Consider the following 24,473-nt stretch of genomic DNA (forward strand, 5'->3'; position numbering starts at 1 on the left):
AATAATAATAATCCCGGCGTTTGACACAGCGCCTTATCACGTCTTCGAGACGTCTCAAAGAGCTTCACAGCATATACCTGTGAAGCGAATTGACTGTATATGGTGTGGGTGATAATTTTTGGGTATTTAACAGATGGGAATCTGCAAGAATGCTACCCTGTTGCAACAACGGTGGAATGGACAAAAGCAGGCAGTTTTAAGCAAGCCGAAGGATACCTCCCCATTCCCGACAGACTCGTATAACTGTACTCGACATTCATTCACATCACTTTAAATGGGAGTTGTCCATCTAAAGATGTTTCGAGGGAGCAGAAACTAACAATGTGCTTGGTTGTGAACTTGTGGGAAATGTCTATGTCTCCTCCTTCCTGTCGGAGTCATGACTTCCTTCACTGAAATGAGGTAAATAGGAATTGGAGTGGTTTTAAAACCACAGGACAAACAGAAAGCTGGATCGAGTTAGAGAGAGAGAGAGCGTTCAGCGCTAAAGAGACTCAAAAGTTTGTTCCGATTTTTTTTTTTTGCCGCACAGAATCAGTCGTGAAGCAACGAGTCAGTGGTCAGAATGTGGACGTAATCCTATTACGTACATTACTGTACAGTGTGGTTTAAACTAACGATATGAAATCTATCACTAACTGATCAGTCTAACTTTGGGCATTGTTCCACATGTTTACCAAAGTAATGATTTAAAAAACAAAAGGCTTCACAAGCTTAAATACAAAATACTTTTGGCCAGGCAAAACAAGACTAGTTTCCTTCAGATTTGTTTTAAATCTACTGTACAATACACACAAAGGCCAATACTTATTCTAAAGCTTCCCCTAGCATCCTTAACCCCTCGCCAAACGGACAACAGCTCAATCAAGCACATTTAAACAGAAAGGATGCGATCGGCCTGGAAATACACCTGTACAATTTCACTTAAAAGATTTAAATTCCTCCCTTCAGCCCATCCCCTTTAACCGGTTTCTCCAGCTCGGGAACCTTTCTCTGGGTGCGAGACCCCTCTCTCAGCAACGGACTGCTAAAGTGGTGCCCAAAGAGAACCAGTCCGGAGTAACCTCCCTAATTGTCCTCCGATAAACTGCCTGGTAAAGTTCATGTGACAAGCTTCCTTCCGCACGACAGAGATAATAGCACCCAATCCTGTCTCCAGGGTCTGCACAGAATGCAGTTTCCCAAATCCATTCCCACAGATTGTTGGTGCGTTTCCAAAGTACTTATTTACCCAAAGGGACATCGACAACAACTTACTGTTGAGCAGAAAATAAAATCCACTGCGCCCAGTTACCCGAACTTCACCAGTCAGTCCTGCTCCTGCGATCAGAAGGACTGACGTCACAGAGCTAATGTCGCTGTGATAGTCGAGGGGGGGGGAAAACAAGAGAAGGGAAAGAGTACAAGAAGAGGCCACGGAATGGCTCGACAGCAAATCACATCACCAATATGAAGTTTGCTGAGTGTCGCATTTACAAAGCACCGTCCTTATCTTCTATCTACAATGTGGCAGTCAATGCTTCCCCTCCCACCCCCCCACCCCTTTCCCACTCACAATCATTTAGTAACTTTTAACGGGTGCCTGTAACTAACATCATATAGTTGTGTAATAACCCCACATGTACACTGAAACTGCCGTGAGTTTCTTGAAAGCCTGGATTTTACGAGAGGTCTTGGATCTTTCTCTCTCTTTCTCTCCGCCTCCCCCCCCCTCCCAATCCACTCGTAAGTTAACCCTAGCAGCCGGTAACTGCCAGTACGCAGTACGTGCTCTTATTGTTCCAACTAGGAATTCAAAGCGGGAGTTATCACTCCAAAGAATATTGAACGGTGCGGAGAGGGTAGTTTGCGTAACTCTCCATGGAACATCTGGAAGTGGTTGGAACTCGTTTTATAAGCCTATTGATATTACGTACGGCTCTGCTGAGCAGCGCAGTACATCATTTGGGGAACAATAAACTAAGCAGTGTGGTGGGTTTACGTGTATGGTCCAAACGTTTCCGTTACCTCACTGAAGCTTGAGGGACTATATAGTTCAAAACAAAGTGATTGGTTTCATTTTAATATGATTATAAAACAAAGGTTCGACAGGCTTGCTTCACGTCCTGTGATAACGGCTGCTTTTTTTCCAACAAAACATACAAGTACATGAGGACAAGAGGTATTCAACTGAAACATGAAAGGTTCCCCCCCCCCCCCCCCGACCCCTCTAAATAGGTTAAACACAATAGGGAAACGAGGGCTTATTTCTTATTTTTTTTGCTTGAATTATACCCAATGACACTGAACAAAAGGTTGCAGGTTAGCCAAACTGGAAGAAAAAGTTGCCGGGACCAGAAGCTGAAAAACAAAAGAGTCAAATGTTACAACAGCAACAACAAACCTATTTATCCAGCGCTTCTCATGTAAAGCAAACACATCAAACCACTTTTGCAGAATGAGATTCTTTGGCAATTGATGCGCATGTAACAGAAGAGGGAATAGAGATGTACAGGAGAGGAGATGAGGAGAGGTGGAGGCTTGTGTGAAGCATAAACACTGGCACAGACCAGTTGAGCCAAATGGCCTGTTTCATGGGAACAGGAGGAGGCCATTCAGTCCCTCGAGCCTGTTCCGCCATTCTATGAGCTCATGGCTGATCTGTACCTCAACTCCAATTACCCGCCCTTGCCTCAATTCCCTTGATAGCCCTTCCTGTGCTGTATCACGCTGTGTAAATGAAGTGAATGCTATTATACAGGCAATCACAGCAGCTGTTAATACCAACAGCCACTTGTAAACTTGTACAAGTGGGTTCTGCACAATTTCTGCTTGCGATAAGAGACAATTTTACCAACAACTGATTTATTCTCCCTGCTGAGCTTTTTCCCACCCTCCTCCTCTCCTAATGCCTTTAAGGCTCATTTCCCTACTCTTCGGGTACAATTCCACAGGTGCCCCTCCCTGCATGTCGCTGTGTGGGGTTCGACAGGGAAATGTCAGCAGGGTATTTGACAGGTATCACAGCTGAGCCAAATCCTGCCCACATGACCTTCGGGGGAAGCTAGAAAATATCCGTACTTGTCCCATTACATAGCGAAAAGCGTTTTACAAATGTAATTTTGTATTGTGTTGAAAAGAAAAGCTTTGTTCGCTAAATTGCACGCTTCAGATTACCAATCAAAAATTTGTTTAAAAGCATTTCCATTCACTTCCACCTACCTTCGAAACTGAAGCTACCCGGACTACCAAAAAATGCCTTGAAAATATTATTAGCATCAAAATCTGCAAGGAGAAAGAAAACAAGGTTATTAAAGAGTTTTGAAAGAGAAATCGTGACCAGCCTCACACTCTTTACCCAGCGCAGCAAAGATACTGACGTACACCGAGAGAAACACTTACCACCAAAATTCATGCCATCATCTTCCAAATCTTGACCGCTATCGTAGCGTGCCTTCTTCTTCTGATCTGACAGGATGCTGAAAGCTTCTCCGACCTCTTTAAATTTCTTCTCCTCTTCTTTCTGCATCTCTGGACTGGAGCTACTGTGACGATCTATGCACGGGGGGGAGATGGGTTAACAGTCTGGGAGCTTATCAGGATATTGAAAGGCAGACTTGCTGTTTATTTCCCCACTTTAAGCAGAAGCTGCTAAACACACCTACCAACCAACAGTGCACGTACAAGCGGCTGTGTACTGCAGTAGTTAACTTCAACACTGAAGTGGTTAGTCCTATAGTGTCTGACAGTTGAATATGTCTATAAAATACTTATGTATTTATTATGTGGTCTGCAGCGTATTGGTTAGAGCACTCGCCTCGCAAGCAAGAGGACCTGGGTTCGATTCCCGGGCAGGACGAAACACTAGGCAAGTTTGCTTGCTCCACACGCCTCTGTTTACCTAGCATCAAATAGGAACCCGGTTGTTAGTCGATCGGCGGATCGCTTTTCCGAGGGAAACAATCCCTTCAATAAAATAATAATTCGGTCACTCAATCCACATGTTTGAGGGGACGCTGCTGTGCGCAACTGGCTGCCGAGTATCAACCCCAAAATATACAGTCAATTCACTTTCCTGTGAAGCGTTTTGAGATGTCTCGAAGACGTGATAAGGCGCTATATCAAATGCAAGCATAATTATTTGGTTACAGTAAGCTGCTGGCAGGAGAATAAACAGAGACTGCTGTACCCATGAGCCAACGGTGCCTTGTCTGTACCTGGATGATGCATCAGTGCCCTCTTCCTATAAGCTTTTTTAATCTCATCCTCTGAGGCATTTTTGTCCACGCCGAGAACTTTGTAATAATCTTTTCGTTTGCTCTTCTTCAGCTCCAACTGCGCATTCTTAAGCAGCTGTTTGTGTTCTAGTAACGGAAAGAAAGAAAGCAAGGCAGAAATAAAGACTGATATACTCACTGAACAAGACTGCCAAATAGCTCATCAACTCATTTACCCAAAAAGCATGCAGTGGAACTTCATTGAAGCCAGTGACCGGACATGATATTATTAGCAACATAGGGTAACAGGAACCCAGCGAGTAGATTGCACCCAACACACAAAAACACAAGTCACTCCACTTTGCAGCAGATCCGTGAAGCGCTTTTGAGACGTCTTCCCAATGTGAAAGACGCTAGACCAAATGTAAGGATTATTATTACGTCTTCGCAGAATTTTTTTTATCCCAATGCCCTGTCCTTTCACCATATCTAATATAATACTATTTGTAGTATTATATAGGATATGACAGACAATAATACAATAGGCTAAAAATATGCAATACTGGTTTACTGCTAAAACATTTATTCGAGTTGGTGGATTTTTGAAACATGACACATTAAGACAGTCTTATCCATTGAAAGCTCTTTTTTCACCTTTTGTTTTTTCCGCCTGGTAAATTTTTTCATAATCCCTTGCGGCTTCCTCGTACTGTTCTGTATCCATATAACTGTGGGACAGAGAGGGGAAAAGTAATTACTACTTCTCAACTAAGTCATCCTGCTGCCCATCAGGGCCATGTGTGGGCCAAGGGTTTCCATAAAGAATCCATTCTTTACACTGCAAGGCATTGCAATGCTAGCCAAAGACAGGCACAGACTTGGCACTGTATCTCCTAGGAATTGGCTGCCATGTTTCCCCCACAAAATATTCAGTCAATTTACTTCACAGTATATCCCGTGACCCGCTTTGAGATGTCTTAAAGACGTATGAGGCGCTATATCAAAGACAAGGATTATTATCATATACTAAAAAGAACAGTACAGAGCAGAAGGCTACAAAGTGTTTTCCACTAGTTGTTGGCTTTATCTCCCTTCTCATGTTAAAGGATTGCATTGTCATACACAGCCACAGCCAAATGTTGATCCCATGAAGTAAAGTCCATGTTTTTTTTTAGAAAGCCTAAATAAAAGGCGGTATAAAGACTGAATGATGTAATGGGTTAGTAAATAGCATCCTTTCACCTCTGGAGCTGCCTTTGAAGTTAGTCAGCCTGGTAGGTCCTTGAATGATCCCATCTGAATTAAGTCTCAACTTAGTAGATGTGAACACGCACTCAAATGGCCCTATATGCCAATATTCTCAAAGTACAATACAATAGGCTAAAAATAACATCACTCCCAACAGTGAGTCACTAACTATAACCATAAGAACACAAGAATTTGTTGGCGAAAGAGGAACAAGGTCCATCTACTTCCCTTCCACCATCCTGGCAGTCGCTTGACATATCGACAGACTATATACTGTATCCTCAGATATTATTTTCTAGCAGAAATCTATCTAATTAGTTCTTGAAACAAACGTCACTTTCTCCTTCCACTGTCTCTCAAGGGAGCCTGCTCCAAAAGTTTACTACTCGCTCCCTGAAGTAGTGTTTACTGAGATTTGTTCAGAATTTATCCCCCCCACCCTTCAATCGCACGCCGTATCCTCTGGTGCTACTGTTCAGTACGTGATGAAACAGCTTACCAATGGTCTACATTATCCAAACCCTTCAAAATCTTAAATCTATAACCCAGCATTACTCACCACTGTGCTCGCCTCATGTACGCTTTGATATACGTCTCATCGAGTTTTATTGCATTCGTGCAGTCCTCTATTGCTTGTGGCATCTTATTAAGCTGGAAAATAGTTGCCGACATTACTGGCGTGGTCATCGAATAATTAGCTCCGAGAAACCTTTTCTCCCAATATTTGACTTGCCACCGCGTGAAGCTCCCCGATGGCAAGCTGTAATAACGTTAGCACGACTGAAGATGATTACTGCACTTCTATCTTCTCTGAACCGTGTGCATTCGACATTCACTCCCACGTTTTATATTAAAGGTCTAATTTGAAATGGTTTTAATTTAAAACAGATTTCTGACATCAGAAACGTGCAACCCTCATATTTGTAAGACACCAATAACTCCATCAGTAACTTATTATTAAATCGGTTCAAATCACCACAAATCAGACCCCCCCCTTCCCCCCCCACACCAACCCTATGTTTTCTGAAAATCATATTGAAATCTAAAATGATCAACAGTCACAAATTTCCGATGACTTGCCTTGGATCCAACCGTTCCACGATTACAGTACAATTTTGCGTTGGTTTTAATGTTATTCTGGTCTATTTTCAGGGCCTCTGTATAAAGTCCGTATGCCTTATCGAAGGAACCTTCTTTAAACGCGCTGTTGCCCTCTTCCTTTTTGGCTCGCAAAGCTTTGGCATTCTAATTGCAGGGAGACAAAACACACAAGCTATTATCCAGGACCGTGAAACTCCAGCCAGAAAGCAATACGATTCGGGGGCCGCTCAATTAAGCCCGAGAAATTTTCCTTCACATCGAAACCACCATTGTGTACAATTGAGGCAAGACTTTGCTGAAACGTAATCTGTGTAAAAAAAAAAGCATCGCCTCCTTTGTTGGGTTGAGTCTCCAAGTGCAATTCTCCAGCTTTGCTAAGTGCTTCCTGGGAAACATTCCAAGGTGACGAGACCTCTCCTCTCTCTCTCGCTCCAGTGTGGAAGAACTGCCCACTGTGCAACTCATCCTCATGCAAAGGGACAGGAGACTTACCCTACAAGCGAGCCGAGCCTTTTCGTGATCAGGTGCCATCCTCAAAGCCTGGACAAAGAACTGCACGGCCTTCTCGATACAGTCCTCGTAGTAAAGGCACAGACCCCTCACGTACAGGGCATCGGCATTAGTCGAGTCCATACGTAAAATATCACTGGTAGAAAATACAGAGAAATTAATAGCTGGAAGGATTGGAAATGATTTCAACCGCTAATAGCCTAGATAACTACTGTTAGCTGAGGCGGTGAAACACACACAAGGTATAATTACACAGCATACTTGTGATGTGGACAAGCTGTTCTCGTCAACATCACCGCTGAAATAGAAACCAGGGGGTGAGATCCTTGCATCGTCAGTAAGTTACAACGACGACTTGCATTTACACAGCGCCCCTCAGGCTGGGGAGGCATCCCAGGGCGCTTGACAGTGGCGGAGCATGACACTGAGCCGGTGGGGGGGAGTGACCATAGAGGAAGAGTGGCTGAAAGCGCTATTACTTAACACTCTCGCTATTGAAATGACAAAGGAATGAATATGTACCTGGCTACAGACTGGGCATCAGGATAGCGACCCAGCAGTGCTAAGCACTCAGCCTTCAGCATTTTGAAACGGTGGCAGGCGGGAGCAAACTCAAGGGCACGATCCATACAAAATACAACCTGGGAGGAGAAGAGGAATTTTTCTTTTTTTAAAAAAAAACCACAGGACAGTCAACGCTGTCCCATTCATCCGCAGGACAATTACCTCCCAGCCAGAAACGCTCTCAACGACTGAGATAATCACCCAAGATATCGCAAATTCATTCCATAGTCCTCGTAGTTTAAGCAAAATAAATGGACAACGCTAATTATTTATGATGTACTCTATATTGCAGTGGATAAAATATCACAGGAAGCAGGTTAGAGACTAATTCTCAATGGGGTCTATTGTGATCCAGGTGTAAACTCAAGTTGCAGTTGTCCTTAATTATGTAATTAACAATCTTTTTTTTATTAGTTGCGCATTACATGATTCAGAGAACCTCGCATATATTCTGTTAACCTAGAACCTTATACTTCCAACACCAACAACTTGTATTTATACAGCGCCCTTCAAGTTGGGTAAACATCCCGGAGCACTTGACAGTAGTGAAGTCTGACACCGAGCCAGGGGGGGAAGAGGGAGGTGACCGCAAGCACGATCAAAAAAAGGAAGGTCTTTAGGCGGGATTTGAAAGTGGGGAGGGAGGGGGGCAAGGCGGAGGGATGGATTACATATCTGATATTAGCTGCACTGGTACGGAGAGTCAGCGAGAGATGTTGCAAATTAATTGTTCTTTTAAAAAAAAAACTCCCGACGACGATTGATTTTGAAAGCGGCCCTCAGCGACCTCATTACCTTCCTGAAATCCCGCTTCTCAAAGTCAACCTCGGCCATTCTTTCATATTCTAGCAAAGCCTCTGCGTTCTTCAGCTGCCAAAAAAAAAATGAACAGGACGACAATTTAATACAATCTGTACATTTGATGCATTATCATGTCATCGAGACATCTCAAAGTGCTTCAGGATTTGCCTATAAAATGTAGCGACTGCGTATTTGTAGGGAAATGCAGCAGACGATCTAATGATAAAGAATGGCTGGAGGGGCTGAATGGCCTGCTCCTGTTCCTATGTGCTTTATCTGGAGGGGATTGTTGGCCAGGATTTAACGACGTGGGGTACGGTGGTGTCACTCACTGCTCCTTACCTCGTGAACTGCCTGAGTACTGCTGGGTTCCAGCTCCAGAACTCGTTGAAAGCAACGGCCAGCAGCCATGGCGTTTCCTAAAGAAAGGTGGCACTTCCCCTCTCGCAGGTGGCCCTGAAATTAAAACATATCAACATTATTTGCCAGTTGTTTCCCACCCCCACCCTCTATCAATTTCTTCCCCTCCAAATGTCACCCCAGCTCTCCTGTAGCTGTCTGATGAATCCAGATGCCCTCGCCTGTATTTCGCCGAGGTGGTTAAGACTGATGTGTGACCACCCCGCTATAATAAATAATCCTTTACATTTGATGCAGCGCATTATCACATCTTCAAGACGTCTCAAAGCGTTTCACAGGACATACTGTAAAGTGAATCGACTGTACAGTTTAGTGGGCAAAACATGGCAGCCAACCGCGCACAGCGGCGTCCCTACAAACAGTCACGGTCAAGTGTTGGGAGACGACGCTTAACATCAAGGGTGGGATGCTTGGATTCAACCTGAAGTCCACACATTCGAGCTGGAGGTCTCTGGATTGTGATCTGGAGCGGGAACACTCGCTGTTCTTTGCCTTCCCAAGCTAAGGGCTATTTATAGCATTCCAACTCCTGACCAAGCTGAGATAGTTAGCTCAGAACAATCTTGGATTCAAACCCGCAGCTTTGCAGCCTATATCCATTAAGGCTGCATACCAAGCCAATTAGAAGCATCACTTGATCAGATTTTTGTTTCACTTCGGCCTTCGCTGGTTTTATTATTTTCTAGAAAAGCACTGAAGTTGCAAATGGAAGAAGCGCAGGAAGCCACTAACTCACAGAGAGGGAACAGCAGAAGGAGATAATAAAAGGCAGCTACAGAGAGAGAGGGGGGAAGTACACAGCCAAAGGCAAACAGCAGCTAGTTTCTAGAAGGTGGTGTAACCCGCGATCCATTATCCAGCACTGACAGCTGAGCCTTTTTCACAGCTCCAAACACACAACAAAAGCTGAATGTTCTCTAAACCAGAGATTGTTTGCAATGATCAGCTACGACAGAATATGTCAGGTGCCTCTTTGGGCAGAAGTTAAAGGTTACTGCCGATCTCCTAAAGCAACCTCGGATTCACAACAGATCACGGACTTCTGCTCTACAGATCCACACATTCCCTGTCAATTGCATATTCAAAACGCCAGGATCTGAGGAGAGGACGATAATAATCGTTGCATTTGATACAGCGCCTTGTCACATCGTCAGGACATCTCAAAGCGCCTCACGGGATATACTGTAAAGTGAAGTGACTGTATATTTTGCGGGGCGAAACGCGGCAGCCAATTGCGCTCAGCAGGGTCCCGCTTGAGAGCAGTGGAGACAAACCATGCGAGATATCAAAGAACTCCTAAAGAGCGCTCGAGGGGCTGAATGGCCTCCTCCTGTTCCTGTGTTCCTACGCATGTTCCACTACCACTATTCGAGTTGATTTAAGAAAATGAGTGTCCTGGTAAGTCACGCTGCTTTTTATCTCGCGTTCTTTTAGAAGCAAACGAATCAAACGTGACCACAGCATAAAGAAGGATAAAGGGAGAGCGCCAGGGAAGCATTGATGGGGACAGGCTTTTGTTTGACAAACCCCCCCTCCCCCCGTCGTCCACCCATTGATAAAACTCAGGCTCAAGGCATAGCAAGATGGAGCGCCTCGCAAGCCACGTACCCTCATGAAGGTGTCGTCCAGCCTCACTGCTTGCTGTGCGTCTTCGAGAGCCTCCCGGAACCTGCACAGCATCATAAGAGTGGCTGCCCGGTTACCGTAGTAACTGGCACTTTTAGGGCACATATCTGAAAGAGTAAGAAATGGGCTGATTAGACGAAACACCGGGATATTCCATAAATTCAACCGCTTAAAATGAGAAAAACTATAGGTACGAGGCCCGAAAGGCAAGCGAAGCACCACTCATTCCCCACTCTCCCCCCAAACACGCTTAAAGCCACCCCCGACCACACCCGTGAGATTCTCTCTCTGCGTCCCACACAGCCAGCATCACCGCGAACTGGCATTTTGTTGAAACTCTTGCTGTCTGCTTCTTACCTATGGCTTTTGTGTAATAATTATATGCTTCATTGTAGTCCTTCTTGGCATAAAATGCGTTGCCTTGTTCCTTGAATAATTCAGCCTCTCTGTAGAATTGAAAAACAGTGTTATTGCTTCTGCAACCAATTACATCAATCCTTTATTTCTAATATATATATAGTCTTGAATTTTTTTTCAGTCTATTTAAAGAATTCGAAATGATAAGATTGCGGTGAAATGACGCAAGAGAAAAAAAAAGTACAGTGCATTTCAGTGTTGGCACTTTCTCGACGTACAGAGGAGTACATCACAAGAGACTGAATGAAGAAGGCTCTTTGGTCTATTATATCCAACGTTTCCAATCCTAGTGACTTTCCATTACAATATCAAAATGATTCCTGATCTGTCAACTTAGCTTTACGATCAAAAATAATAATAATCCTTGCATTTGACATAGCGCCTTATCTAGTTAATTGAAAGAGGGCAACTTCAAGTCAACTGTGGATTTTGTATTCCAGATCAAACGCAACCGAAAATTAGAAATCTTCTCCAGCTCACACACATTCCAGTTCAATTCAATCCACATGATCTTCCTACTGATACCGATTCAACCATGGATTAGTTAACTGCAAAAGTGAAAGATTGCTGCCATGCCCGAAACATTTACTATCAAGTAAGATTAGCCACCGTATTTTGCTTAGTTTTTGAAAGAAATTACCGGTTCTGCAGTCGACATGGCAACATAATAAGGATTTCAATAAACATTTGAAGAATGATGAATAAAATGACTTGGTAAAATAAACAAGGGGCAGATGGAGGGGAGAAACACTGAACGCTGGAGTTCCCACAGCAGTGTATGAATCAAAACTCAGGCTAATATTGTAGGGATGACCCCCAGGAGCAGTGACCCATCCTTCCCTTTCAGACACTGATCGCCCATCTATGGATCGCCAACTATTTCTGGTTTTATTTCAACGATGGAAAGGGATTTGAGAAGGAATTAAACCAACTAGAGAAGGCTTCGTGCGTATGAAGACGTAACTTTGCTGTCATACTGGGAACCCGCTGAAAGGTCCTCTTGAAATGCTACTGAATGCCACTGGCTCACAGCCTGCACTGACACTTTGCAGTCAAGTGAACAGAGCTTTAAACAAATACTATTACGTATGACTATCACTGACAAGCGCATGAAATATCGAAATGCTTAGATCTATACATAGGCACAGTAACTGTAGATCACAGTATTGCTGAAGCCACCACGAGTCACGGATTCCCAAAAGAAACTGCAGATGTTAAGAGCGTAAGCCAGACTGTCAGCGAAGGTTCTGAGAGCAAAAAGTACTATTCCTAGAAGCCTCAACATAATGTGGGAGCAACTGCGAGTCCAAAAATATTCCTGGATATCTAATTCAATTTTAGACATAGTTTCTTAAAAGGGCAAAAGGGCACTCAATTTTAATTTGCTTTCCAATTGCTGTAGCCAGTTAAACTCACAAGATGGCAGGACTGAAGAAGATTCGGAACCTCATCAGAAGAGGTTATACAATTTACACTCCATAATCCCAAGGTACCAGATTCAATTTAAATTTAGTACTGCCTCAGGTTTTTCTAACTCTATTACTGTATGTCACACTTTTTTTTTTTTACCAGTTACTTACAATAAGGTCCATGTATTTTCTGTAAAATTTCACCAATATTATGTGAGCGGTTGCCTTCCTTTCGAGGTGCCACCTGCCTGTTTGATGGGGACGTTAAAAGATCCCACGGAGCTATTGGAAAAGAAAAGGGAATTTCTCCCAGTGTCCTGGCCTACAATCCGCCAAATAAATTTATCACAGCCGAGCTACACCTGGCCTGAGAAGACTTACTGAAAAACACAAAGTATCTCAACGATTGTGATGAGACGCTATATCAAATGCGAGGATTTTTATTATTAAATTGCAAAACAAATTCATTGAACAGAACCAATTTGGACTCAAAAAAAATCCACCGAAACATTCCAGATGCGAGAAATTCAAAGTAATAGCTCCAACGACCGAATGCAGTGCGCTGAGCGTCAGGTTTGCTACAACAACGTAGTGACGGAGCTAAGATTTTCAAAACAATCACCGCGATTTTAACAGGGTACGCAAATTATTCTTCCAACGGACACTACGTTTTTAGTTGATGTTCACTAAAGCAAATTATTCTTCTGTAAAATGCATTGAAAAAGCAGGAGCTGAGTCGGTGCGAAATAGTAACGCAACCATATATCCGCCTTCAGAATCTATTTCCCCTCAGCAGTGCCCTTATTACGAGAAACTGGGGCCTCGAACTCGCATGGCAATTAACAGTCTACTTTGATCTGAAAAATGTGGGGTCAAAACTCGAGGATTTACAGATCGCGAAAGGCGGAAAAACAAAACAAAAAAGCTCTGCCAAACGAACTGCAAAGCCACCGAAACTTGTCGGCCAACACGAAAGCTGCACAGGAAACCCAAAGCATTTCAAGGCCTCGATTCAAGGGACGATGCAGTCAAACCCGGCGCAATTATTTCTTTGGATTGGGGGGGGGGGTGGGTAAGCTTTTATGAAGCGAAGCGGAGGAGTGAGGGCAAAGCTTTGAGGCCAGGATGGAAAGGGGAGGGGGGGGTAAAGTCCTGCGTGGAAGGTTCTAGATCTCAAATAGCGAGAGAGAGAGAGAGAGAGAGGGGAGAGAGACTTTTTTTGGCTCTTCCACCAACACATGTGAGGCTGGGAGTTTCTGGGGGAACTCGATACTCGACTGAAGACAATTTAAACAAATGCCTTCAGTGTATATATATATATGTATATTATATAATAATATATATTATTTACAGCTCAGGGCTAAATAATCCTTCTAGACATCAAATAAAACACCTAAAACCCACATGGTAGACACTTAACAGCCCCGATGGGCCTCATCCACCAACACCAAACACAACTGAGACAACCCTGGGAGATGCTGCCCCCCCCTCCTCACCCCCCACCCCCCCCCCCCACCCCCCCCCCCCCCCCCCCTCCTCACCCCCCACCCCCACCCCACCCTCCTCACCCCCACCACCAACCCACCCCTCATCCCCACCCAACGACAGAGAGAGTGAAAGGAGGGAAGGAAATCGAAGTTGAATTGAACAGAGAACCGATTTTTTTTAAAAAAAAGAAAACATATATTTACTGTTTAATCAAATGGATTTTTTTTGAATCAAACGAATTCTAACCCCCCGAACCCCCCCCCCCAACCCCCACCTCACAACCCCCAACTCCCCCCACAACCCCACCTCACAACCCCCGACTCCCCCCCACAACCCCCAACCCCCACCTCACAACCCCCGACCCCCACCTCACAACCCCCCCCCCCCCCCCACCCCCCGGGATATGCTGTAGTGAGAGTATATATACAAACAAACAAATGGATAAATAGTTTGGTTTGATGTTAAGATTCGAACCTTTGTTCGGCCTCTTTGTCCGAGAGCCGTGGACTAACAGTCGTCGTCCTCTCCCCCCCCCTCAGCCCCCACCACACACCCCCCACCACCACCGCCACCACCGGGTGGGGATCAAACTCCTACCTCGAGGCTTCATTTAAGGCCTCAAAGCCTAACTCTCCCCTCCCCCCCGCGCTCTCCCTCCCTCTCTCTCTCTACCCGCCTTTGTCTGCCCTCAGCCCGGCCTGAGCTGCTACTCGAGCCCGAGGCTTTGCGGCCTAGGGCTGAGGTGTCGGTGTGAGGCCGCCCCGCTCCCTCCCTCCCTCCGGGACCGACTCCCCCTCTCCTCTCCTCTCCCTCAGCCCCGGGTACCGACCTCTCCATGTCCGCCTCCTCCTCCGAGCTCACTTCTGGGGCCATCGTCACGTCGCAATCACCGGCCGCCATTTCCCGCCACCTGCAGCAGCTCCGGCGCCGACGCCGCTTCCGGTGCCCGCGGCCGCCAGAGGGGGCGCCAGAGAGTCACTGGCACCGACACCCACTGCCTCCTACACTGGCACCTACAGCCACTGGCACCTACACTGCCTCCTACAGCCACTGGCACCTACACTGCCACCTACACTGGCACCTACAGCCACTGCCTCCTACACTGGCACCTACAGCCACTGGCACCTACACTGGCACCTACAGCCACTGGCACCTACACTGGCAACTACAGCCACTGGCACCTACAGCCACTGGCACCTACAGCCACTGGCACCTACACTGCCACCTACAGCCACTGGCACCTACACTGCCACCTACAGCCACTGGCACCTACAGCCACTGGCACCTACACTGGCACCTACAGCCACTGGCACCTACACTGGCACCTACAGCCACTGGCACCTACACTGCCACCTACACTGGCACCTACAGCCACTGGCACCTACAGCCACTGGCACCTACACTGGCACCTACAGCCACTGGCACCTACAGCCACTGGCACCTACACTGGCACCTACAGCCACTGGCACCTACACTGGCACCTACAGCCACTGGCATCTACAGCAACTGGCACCTACACTGCCACCTACAGCCACTGGCACCTACACTGCCACCTACACTGGCACCTACAGCCACTGGCACCTACAGCCACTGGCACCTACACTGCCACCTACACCCACTGGCATCTACAACAACCAACAAATTGTTGGGGTCAGGATGGGTGGAGGGCATGGGAGGGTGGCCGAAAGCAAGGTCGAAGAGGAAGGTCTTTAGACTGGACTTGAGAGGGTGTGGCGGGGGGTGGGGAGGTGGGGGCGAGGCAGAGGGACTGAGGGATGGAGTTCCAGAGGGTGGGGGCAGAGCTACTGGCACATACACTGATACCCAAAGCCTGAGACCCTCACTGGCACTGACTGAGCCCGGGCAGCAGGGTTGGGAGGGGTGGAGACTGGCACTGGCTCCAATTCAGGTTTATTCGGTGACCTTATCTGCAGTTTAACTGCCACTGGTTGTCTTGAATCCAAAGGCAATAATGGTGCAGCGGATTGTCACAGTGGAAGCCGCGTACGAGAGGCTGCGATGGTGGGTCCTCCCCAAGTATTTCTCTCTTAAGTATTTCAATTTACGCGTCTCTGTGCCTGTCCCTCTGTACCTGTGTGTGTGTCACTGTATGTGTCCCTGTGCCTGTCCCTCTGTACCTGTGTGTCACTGTATGTGTCCCTGTGCCTGTCCCTCTGTACCTGTGTGTCACTGTATGTGTCCCTGTGCCTGTCCCTCTGTACCTGTGTGTGTCACTGTATGTGTCCCTGTGCCTGTGTCCCTGTGCGTGTGTCCCTGTGTGTGTGTGTGTGTCCCTGTGTGTGTGCGTGTGTGTGTCCCTGTGTGTGTGTGTGTGTCCCTGTGTGTGTCCCTGTGCGTGTGTCCCTGTGCGTGTCCCTGTGTGTGTGTGTGTCCCTGTGTGTGTGTGACCCTGTGTGTGTGTCCCTGTGTGTGTGTGTCCCTGTGTGTGTGTCCCTGTGTGTGTGTGTGTCCCTGTGTGTGTGTGTGTCCCTGTGTGTGTGTCCCTGTGTGTGTGTGTGTCCCTGTGTGTGTGTGTGTGTCCCTGTGTGGGTCTGTCTGTCGATGGTCTATGTGTCATGTGTTTGTCTGACTGTCCCTGTGTCTGTGTGTGTGACTGTGAGGGCCTCCGGGCTGTGGGGGGCGCTGTCTGAGGAGGACACACACTCACACACACACACGGAGCGGCTGCGGTGTGGTATTGCCGCGGGTCGGACCAGTTTAGAGCGGAGACACAGACACAGACAGTCTCCCTGTCCCCTGAGGTGGGGAACCGGGGGGGGAGGAGGGTGTGGGGGGGGGTTCAGGGTGTGTGTGTGTGGGGGGGGGTTCAGGGGTGTGTGGGGGGGTTCAGGGTGTGTGTGTGTGGGGGGGGGGTTCAGGGGGTGTGTGGGGGGGTTCAGGGTGTGTGTGTGGGGGGGTTCAGGGTGTGTGTGGGGGGTTCAGGGTGTGTGGGGGGGGTTCAGTGTGTGTGTGGGGGGTTCAGTGTGTGTGGGGGGGGGTTCAGTGTGTGTGTGGGGGGTTCAGTGTGTGTGGGGGGGGGTTCAGTGTGTGTGTGGGGGGTTCAGTGTGTGTGGGGGGGGGGTTCAGTGTGTGTGTGGGGGGTGGTTCAGTGTGTGTGTGGGGGGGGGGTTCAGTGTGTGTGTGGGGGGTTCAGTGTGTGTGGGGGGGGGGTTCAGTGTGTGTGGGGGGGGGGTTCAGTGTGTGTGTGGGGGGGTGGTTCAGTGTGTGTGTGGGGGGGGGTTCAGTGTGTGTGTGTGTGGGGGGGGGGTTCAGTGTGTGTGTGTGGGGGGGGGGTTCAGTGTGTGTGGGGGAGGGGTTCAGTGTGTGTGGGGGGGGGGGTTCAGTGTGTGTGTGTGTGGGGGGGTTCAGTGTGTGTGTGTGGGGGGGGGGGGTTCAGTGTGTGTGTGTGGGGGGGGCTCAGTGTGTGTGTGTGTGTGGGGAGGGGTTCAGTGTGTGTGTGTGGGGGGGGTTCAGTGTGTGTGTGGGGGGGGGGTTCAGTGTGTGTGTGTGTGTGGGGGAGGGGTTCAGTGTGTGTGTGGGGGGGGGGGTCGCCTCAGCCCCACATTAACCAGAGAGATGGCGGCCTGGTTTGTGTGTGTGGGGGGGGGGGGGGGGGGGGGGGGTGAGGCCTAAAGGCTCTGGGGGTTTGGTGGCTGTGAACTATTATTATTATTATTGTTGTTGTTATTGTTGTTGTTGTTGTTATTATTACTGTTCTCCGCCGCCGCCCCTTCCTGTCCAGTTGTGGGCGTTAAAAGAGCCCTCACAAGGCATTCGGCAAAGGAGAAAGAGTTTCTATCTCTCTCCTCTCTCTCTCTCACTCCTTCTCTCTCTTTCTCTCACACTCTCTCTCTCCCTCCTCTATCTCTCCCTCCTTCTCTATCTCTCTCCTATCTCTCTCCCTCCTTCTTTCTCTCTCTCCCTCCTTCTCTCTCTCTCCCTCCTTCTCTCTCTCTCTCTCCCTCCTTCTCTCTCTCTCTCTCACTCACTCCTCTCTCTGGGTGTCCAGGCTGTCTCTCTTCCTCCTTCTATCTCTCACCCTCCTTCTCTCTATTTCTCTCCCTCCTTCTCTCTATCTCCCTCCTCTCTCTCACTCCTCTCTCTCTCTCTCACTCACTCCTCTCTCTCTGGGTGTCCAGGCTGCCTCTCTTCCTCCTTCTATCTCTCACCCTCTCTCTGGGTGTGAAGGCTGTCTCTCTCTATCTCTCTCTCTCCCCCTCTCTCTCTCCCTCCCCCCCCCCAACACCAACAGTTGTGTCCGTCTTGTCCCCTCTTCCTTCCCCATCTTCAGGTCGGGCATTGAGACCTTCCTCTTCGACTGTGCTTACGGTCACCTCCCACCTTCTCTACCCCCCCCCCGCCCCCCACCCACCCACACTCTCCCCCCCAGTTCAGCATCGTTCTCCACCACTGTCGAGCTTCATCCAATTGAGCGCTTTTTAAGACACTACCGTCTGCAAGTAACTTTATCACGTTGTTGTTCTTGTGGCGATGCTGTTTCGATCCACCGCCGGGCAAACGTCACTTCATTATTTTGACGTGCACGAGGCCGGGCAAAGGTTGTACAAAACCGTTACGATTTACGGGATCCAATGTTTCTCTTCTTTAAACCTTTCAAAGTCCGGCTGAGCCCCAATAACAACAGCAGCAGCAACAGCAACTTGCATTTATATAGCAACTTATATAGCCCCCTCACGCAGGGTTGCGTCCCAGAGCACTTGAGCGCATTCATTAATTGATTGATTGATTGATTGATTAAACAATCAAACAAAATAAACAAACAAATAAGAAAAAGGAATCCAACTGCTTTGGGTGGGGATAAGATCTCACTGCCTTCTGTTAGTTCGCTTTGTGCGATGGTCTTTCAGTTGCTGTGCGCTCACACCTCGTCTTGTTTGCGTCCTCAAGGCAGTCCTCCGGCGTTGGGATTCTCTTGGCCTGCGTTAGCACCGGCTTCAGATGGGCAAGAGCTGCAAAGTGGTGGTTTGCGGCCTGGCGTCCGTTGGGAAAACCGCCATTCTGGAACAGCTCCTGTACGGAAACCACTCCGTCGGTAGGTGTTTCGCCCACAAAATACGCAGTCACTCCACTTTACAATATATTCCGTGAAGCGCTTTGAGACGTCGCGACGACGTGATGAGGAGCTGTATCAAAGGCAAGGATTATTATTATTGTAACTGTTAAAGCACGAGCTCGGTTTTCCTCCTCTGCTCTGCCACAGCTCGTTGGTTTTGTGCACAAGATGGTACATATGGAATCCCGTAGCTCAGTGGTTAGAGCACTCGCCTTACAAGCGAGACACCTGGGTTCGATTCCCGGCAGAGGGCGAAACCTCGGGCAAGTTTCCTTACTGCACACAGAGCCTAATAATAATCCCTCCAAAACAAAACAATGCTCATTTTCAATCCACGACTGTCTGTGGGACGCTGCTGTGCGCAATTGGCTGCCGCCTTTCGCCCACAAACGTATGGTCAATTCACTTTACAGTCTATTCTGTGATGCGCTTTGAGACGTCGAGAAGACGTGAAAAGCGCTATATCAAAATGAAAGGATTACTACTACATTAAGTGCTTCACCTGTCAGTGATACGGGAGCCAAGCGTTCTCTTAGTCTCGTTCTCAACGGTGACGTCTGTGAATCCTGGCCTGACATAATGTACGTTTCAGTCAATGGGACTCTTCCCTGTAGGTTACAAGGTTGTGGGTTCAAATCTCAAGCCACGCCCTGATCTCATAATACTGGGCGGGGGGGTGGGGGGGAACCACTATATTTTGAGAGGTGCCGTCTTTTGAATGAAACGTAAAACCGAGACCCAGTCTGCTTATTCAGGCGGATGTTTTAAGCTCCCTGGCACCCTGAGTGAGGGGGTGCTACATAAAGGTAAGTTGCTCTTGTTTAAAATTCCCGCAGCACTAATTGAAAACAGAAGGGGCGGTCCCCCCTCCTGACCAACAGTCGCTCCAGATACATTGGGTCCATCGTGGAGTATTTATCACTAAAAACACAAAATGGTGTTGCTTTCACCAAGCTCCGACTGATGCGACTGTGAACCTTTCTGCTCCGTCCCTGAAGGCTCTGAAACAAATGAAACGCTGGAGGATATTTACGTGGGCTCCGTAGAGACGGACCGCGGTGTCCGGGAGCAGGTGCGTTTCTACGACACCAGAGGCCTGAGGGAAGGCTCGGAGCTTCCCAAGCATTACTACTCCTTCGCTGACGGCTTCGTGCTGGTGTACAGCATCGACAGTCGGGAATCCTTCAAGCGAGTCGAAGCCCTCAAGAAGGAGATCGACCGATCCCGGGACAAGAAAGAGGTAGCGTATCCGACACTGCGCGCACGCTGCGTACGGTAACCCGTCGAGCGTAATGTACGTTTGACCCGAACCGATGAGATTAGTTGGGTCAACCATCTATCGTGCAAGAACTGCCTGAGCCCCTGATCTGACCCACTTTGGAATCAAGCTCACAAATTGTACAGTCAATTCAATTTACAGCGTATCCCGTGAAGCGCTTTGAGACGTCTCGAAGACGTGATGAGGAGCCGTATCTATCAAATGCAAGGATTATTGATGGTTGTTGTTACGATAACTGAGTTCAACCCAGTGAGGACCATTGTGCACCACAAATGCTGTGCTGCGGGGTAGATGGTGTCACTCCCCGAGCCAGGGGGAGAGGGAGTGGGCTGGGGTGGTGACCGTAAGCACGATCACAAGGGAGGTCGTTTGGCGGGAGTTGAAAGTGGGGAGTGAGGGAGGTGGGGGGCGAGGCGGAGGAGGGATTGAGGGAAGGAATTCCAGAGCTGGACGTCTCGGAAGACGTGATAACAAGGCGTCGGTATCAAATGCAAGGAGCGTTGCTTCTGGGCTGAACGAGCTCCCTGAGGTTTTACCCTCCCCCCCCCCCCCCCTCCTCCTCACAGGTGACGATCGTGGTCCTGGGGAACAAGTGTGACCTTCAGGAGCAGCGGAGGGTGGATCAAGAAGTGGCCCAGCACTGGGCCAAGACGGAGAAGGTGAAACTGTGGGAGAGCTCGGTGGCAGAACGCAAGACTCTGATCGAGCCCTTCGTGCACCTGGCCAGCAAGATGACACAACCTCAGAGCAAGTCCACCTTCCCTCTCAGCCGCAAGAAGGGCAGCGGCTCGATCGACACCTGAAGCCTGAGTTTTGAGACCTCCCGACGTCGCAAAGCCGTAGCCATTCCTCTACATCCTTTCTCCCTCTGAGGGCTTTGTACGTTCTACACATGTGCTGTGTATATATATACCCGTTTGTTTCGCCCACAAGATGTACAGCCACTTCACTTGACAGCGTATTTCTGTGAAGCACTTTGAGACGTCTCGAAGACATGATAGGGCTCTGTAGCAAATGCAAGGATTATTATTATTTATTATTGATACCCTCCGCACAGCTCCCAGGAACTGGGCGAAGTTCCGGGGGCTTGCGGCTGAGGAATTTCCTGAATGTTATTAAACCCGTCGACGTTAAACGTTTAAGCTTCTTTCTGTACGGAATACGTCTTTACCCCAAGAGGGAATTCCGTGGCTGAGCGCAGTATCGGTACAGCACTTTGTAAAGTGGTGGGGGGGTGGGAGGGCGGTGAAGTACGTGTTTAATCCACAAGTGGGCAATATTGCTCTGTGTTTGGCTGCTTAAAGATCGTTGCTAACAGCTTCGGAGAGGGCTCAGAGCTCCTCCATCACTTGCCGCTCCACTTAAAAGCAAGTTACTGACAGCTTTAATCATGCACGGCTGCTAATGTCAGTAAGAATCCAGCACAGGGGCCAGCGGAGAGATTAGACTGATGTGCGCATTACTGTCAGTCTTACACATCCAGGTGCAGCCTCAAGGAGAACGTTGACTCTTCCGATTAAGCCCGAGTGGCCTGTGCATATAAAGCGATCTGTCTTTACCAAGGAAGCAGCGAAGAGATTCCCCGCCTGCGATGACCTAGTTAGTAAAGACGTCACCTTGTTTAGTGCTGGTCTATACAGGCCGCCGGTTAGACTCCCCGCGGGGCTCTGTGCTCAATTAGGAGATCGCACTGAGGGTATGGGGTAGCCCCCAACCCCAGGGAATGGGATTAGGAGCTATATTACCCTCTGCCCCCCACCCCCAACCCCACCACCTACCTATTTTAGGGAAGGGAAAAAGAACCAGGATCCTGCCCTGCTCTGCATCTAAATACTCCCCGCGGGAAGGAGCAGGAATCTGGTCGTTGAGTAAGAACAACGACAACATAAACTATATTTGTGTATCGCCTTTCTCGTCATCAGGCGTTCGATTTGGTTTGGCCTTTTTGGCAACACTCACCATCCAGGCTCCCACACGAACAAAGGCCACTTGATGTCCACTGTGCCAAGTGACAGTCCATCCACTAGTACAGTACATATAATATACAATATATACAGTCAATCCACTTCACAATATTTCCTGTGAAGCACCTCGAGATGTTCCAGTGCATCGAAACGCAAGTATTATTACCAATCAATGCTACAGGTGTCACTAGACCCTGGGCACTGCCCAGATCGTGTTGAGACAACTACAACAACTCGCACTCACATAGCGCCCCTCAAGCAGGTTGGCGTTTCAGAGAGCTCGACGTGGCGGAGCCCGGCGAGTGCTTTATCGGTCGATTTAAATGCTGAACGTGCTGCTGTCCCTGGGATTTGTATGTTGGAAAAGGGAATGACTTTTATTTTACACACATTCACACACACACACACACACACCAGGTTTACAGAGCAAAAGTTCAGCTTTTAATTCCACACGACACAGATCGTGGGTTTGACGGGTTTGGAAGCTAAAAGCGAGAGCAGGAAGAAATATGACAAAAATGTCATCGTGTGGGTTTAAATATACTCCTGGTACCTTTCACGGGCAATGCAGTATTGACTGTTTTACAACCTTTCACTCTCGTTTTATTTATGAAGGTATAACAACTTTAATAGCATTTTCTGTTGCTCCCACAAAATGCTCAAGTCACTCCGCTTTACAGTGTATCCTGTGAAGTGCTTTGAGACGTCTCGAAGACCTGATAAGGCACTGTATCAAATGGCATTGTTATTATTAACACAGAGAAGCAGCACTGGTGAAAACTGTTCAGACCCACTCACTCACTGTGAAATATCGACACTGTAAACTACATTTTACTGAAATGATTTTCGTTTAAAGGTTTATGAAAAAGGAGGTTCCCAATGTTTCTTAATAATAATGACAATAATAATGATGCAAGGATTATTATCAGGCAGATAAATAATAAGAGTATCTCTAATTGTGAGCCAAGACTTTCATTAATAAAGGTGAACGAGCTTCTTAATGAAGGTGGTATTTCATCAATGGGGACACAGCAGTCCCAGCTCGCTGTCTGCCCGCAACAACAACTTGCATTTATATAGCACGCTTCATACGAGGTAATGTCTCGGAGCACTTAAAGCAAACCCCAGGGATATAAGGCAGTCCCTTAAAAGAGGATGGGGTGGGGAATAGCAAGGGGTGGGGGATAGCAAGGGGTGGGGGATAGCAAGCTAGCAGTCACGCAGGGGCCACTGGCAAACTTTACAGGACTTGGAAAAGTTTGATTTTGATCCTGTTTGCTAGCAATCAGAGCCTGAATGTAGGCAACACTAATGCTAGTGTACAGCGCCTGTAAACATCTCAACTCTTCACAGATAATTTCTCTGTCATGTGAAGTGACGTACTGCTAATAGTGTAGTGCAGAACGCAGTGATGATGATGTGGATTGAGCATAGGGTGCGTGGGGTGGAGTTGGGGGGGGGGGCAAGAGATTATAGTCTGAATAGGGCATTATAAAGCAAAGAACAGCCGGGATTAAATAAATAATAATTATGATAATCCTTGCATTGAACAGCCTGGGATTACGTGGATCTATTGAGCACTCAGGGCTTAGCTCAGTTGGTTGACTTTGGAAAGCTCTGGTTCAAAGCTTAACCAGTCAGTGTAACTCTTCCCCCTTTTATTGATCGATCAAACGCCACGTCTACGTTAGCAGATTCCTTCAACACATGGATCCCACCCACCTTAACCATCCCAAAATCCAAAGCCTTGTTGACGGGTGACCAGCCATTTTAAGGTGGTGACATATCTCGTAGAGTCATAGAATCCCACAGCGCAGGAGGACATTCGGACCATTGTGCCCGTGTCGGCGCTTTGGGAAGAGTTATCCAATTAGTCCCGCTCCATCGCTCTCTCCCCCGTAGCCTTGCAGATCATGGCTCTGTGAGCTGAAGGTCGGAGGGAGTGGGCAAGGTGGGCCGAGCTGGACACAGGCAGTCAAAGGTTCATAGCGTAAGGTGCGTGGCTACAAATCGTGAGATGCGGAGCAGGATTAGGGCTACTTGTGGCTAAACAGCTTTTAATTGTAAGGGCATAAATCCTGACCAGGGAGTGGTTGACGCTCACTCTTGTCAGGAAGATTGAGAGGAAAATTTTGTTTCGAACCAATTAAAAGGTCCGCGGTGAGCAAACAGCTGCCAATTAATCGTCCGACGAATACTGTTTAAGAGGAGCTTCCAGGCTATCGACTAGAGGCAGCTGGAACTGGGTGATTACTGCCCTCTCCTACGTGTCAATTGGCATAAATCAGCACGAATGTAATGTTCAAAAGCAAATACGTTGCCGGGGAGAGAAAAAAAAAGGCTTCCCTTGGTTCTGCCCCAGAGAGACGGGACTTC

The 24,473-nt window shown here is 47.9% G+C and overlaps 2 protein-coding genes and 1 non-coding gene across 3 annotated transcripts; 2 read left to right on the forward strand and 1 right to left on the reverse strand.

The window, feature by feature from the left end:
- Positions 1 to 1,127: 1,127 nt before the first annotated feature.
- Positions 1,128 to 14,736, reverse strand: dnajc7 (DnaJ (Hsp40) homolog, subfamily C, member 7). The gene is made up of 14 exons (XM_042343229.1): positions 14,610 to 14,736; positions 10,824 to 10,912; positions 10,449 to 10,573; positions 8,763 to 8,876; positions 8,415 to 8,489; positions 7,578 to 7,696; positions 7,038 to 7,191; positions 6,525 to 6,689; positions 6,004 to 6,095; positions 4,851 to 4,924; positions 4,197 to 4,343; positions 3,382 to 3,534; positions 3,202 to 3,264; positions 1,128 to 2,340 (listed from the first exon to the last, which is right to left on the reverse strand). Exons 1-14 carry the CDS (start codon positions 14,678 to 14,680, stop codon positions 2,303 to 2,305), a joined length of 1,479 nt encoding a protein of 492 aa, XP_042199163.1. The 5' UTR covers positions 14,681 to 14,736; the 3' UTR covers positions 1,128 to 2,302.
- A 1,741-nt stretch (positions 14,737 to 16,477) lies between these two features.
- nkiras2 (NF-kappa-B inhibitor-interacting Ras-like protein 2) lies at positions 16,478 to 21,265 on the forward strand. The gene is given in 4 exon segments (NM_001292986.1): positions 16,478 to 16,542; positions 18,689 to 18,833; positions 19,853 to 20,094; positions 20,700 to 21,265. Coding segments are annotated over 3 exon segments (573 nt in total). The 5' UTR covers positions 16,478 to 16,542; positions 18,689 to 18,739; the 3' UTR covers positions 20,937 to 21,265.
- trnav-uac lies at positions 19,039 to 19,107 on the forward strand. The gene has a single exon. It is a non-coding gene; the product is annotated as a tRNA-Val (tRNA).
- Positions 21,266 to 24,473: the final 3,208 nt, after the last annotated feature.

This window comes from Callorhinchus milii, unplaced genomic scaffold (assembly GCF_018977255.1).
Source record: "Callorhinchus milii isolate IMCB2004 unplaced genomic scaffold, IMCB_Cmil_1.0 Scaffold23, whole genome shotgun sequence".
Classification (NCBI taxonomy): domain Eukaryota; kingdom Metazoa; phylum Chordata; class Chondrichthyes; order Chimaeriformes; family Callorhinchidae; genus Callorhinchus; species Callorhinchus milii.

Bases quoted from the DNA above. Each gene is read 5' to 3' on its own strand.
- dnajc7 (XM_042343229.1), bottom strand. From the start codon at position 14,680: ATGGCGGCCGGTGATTGCGACGTGACGATGGCCCCAGAAGTGAGCTCG. The intron at 4,925-6,003 runs GTGAGTAATGCT...TCTGTCCCACAG, and splicing joins TACATGAGGCGAGCACAGTG to TTATATGGATACAGAACAGT. The intron at 3,535-4,196 runs GTACAGACAAGG...CCCCGTGCATAG, and splicing joins GGCACTGATGCATCATCCAG to ATCGTCACAGTAGCTCCAGT.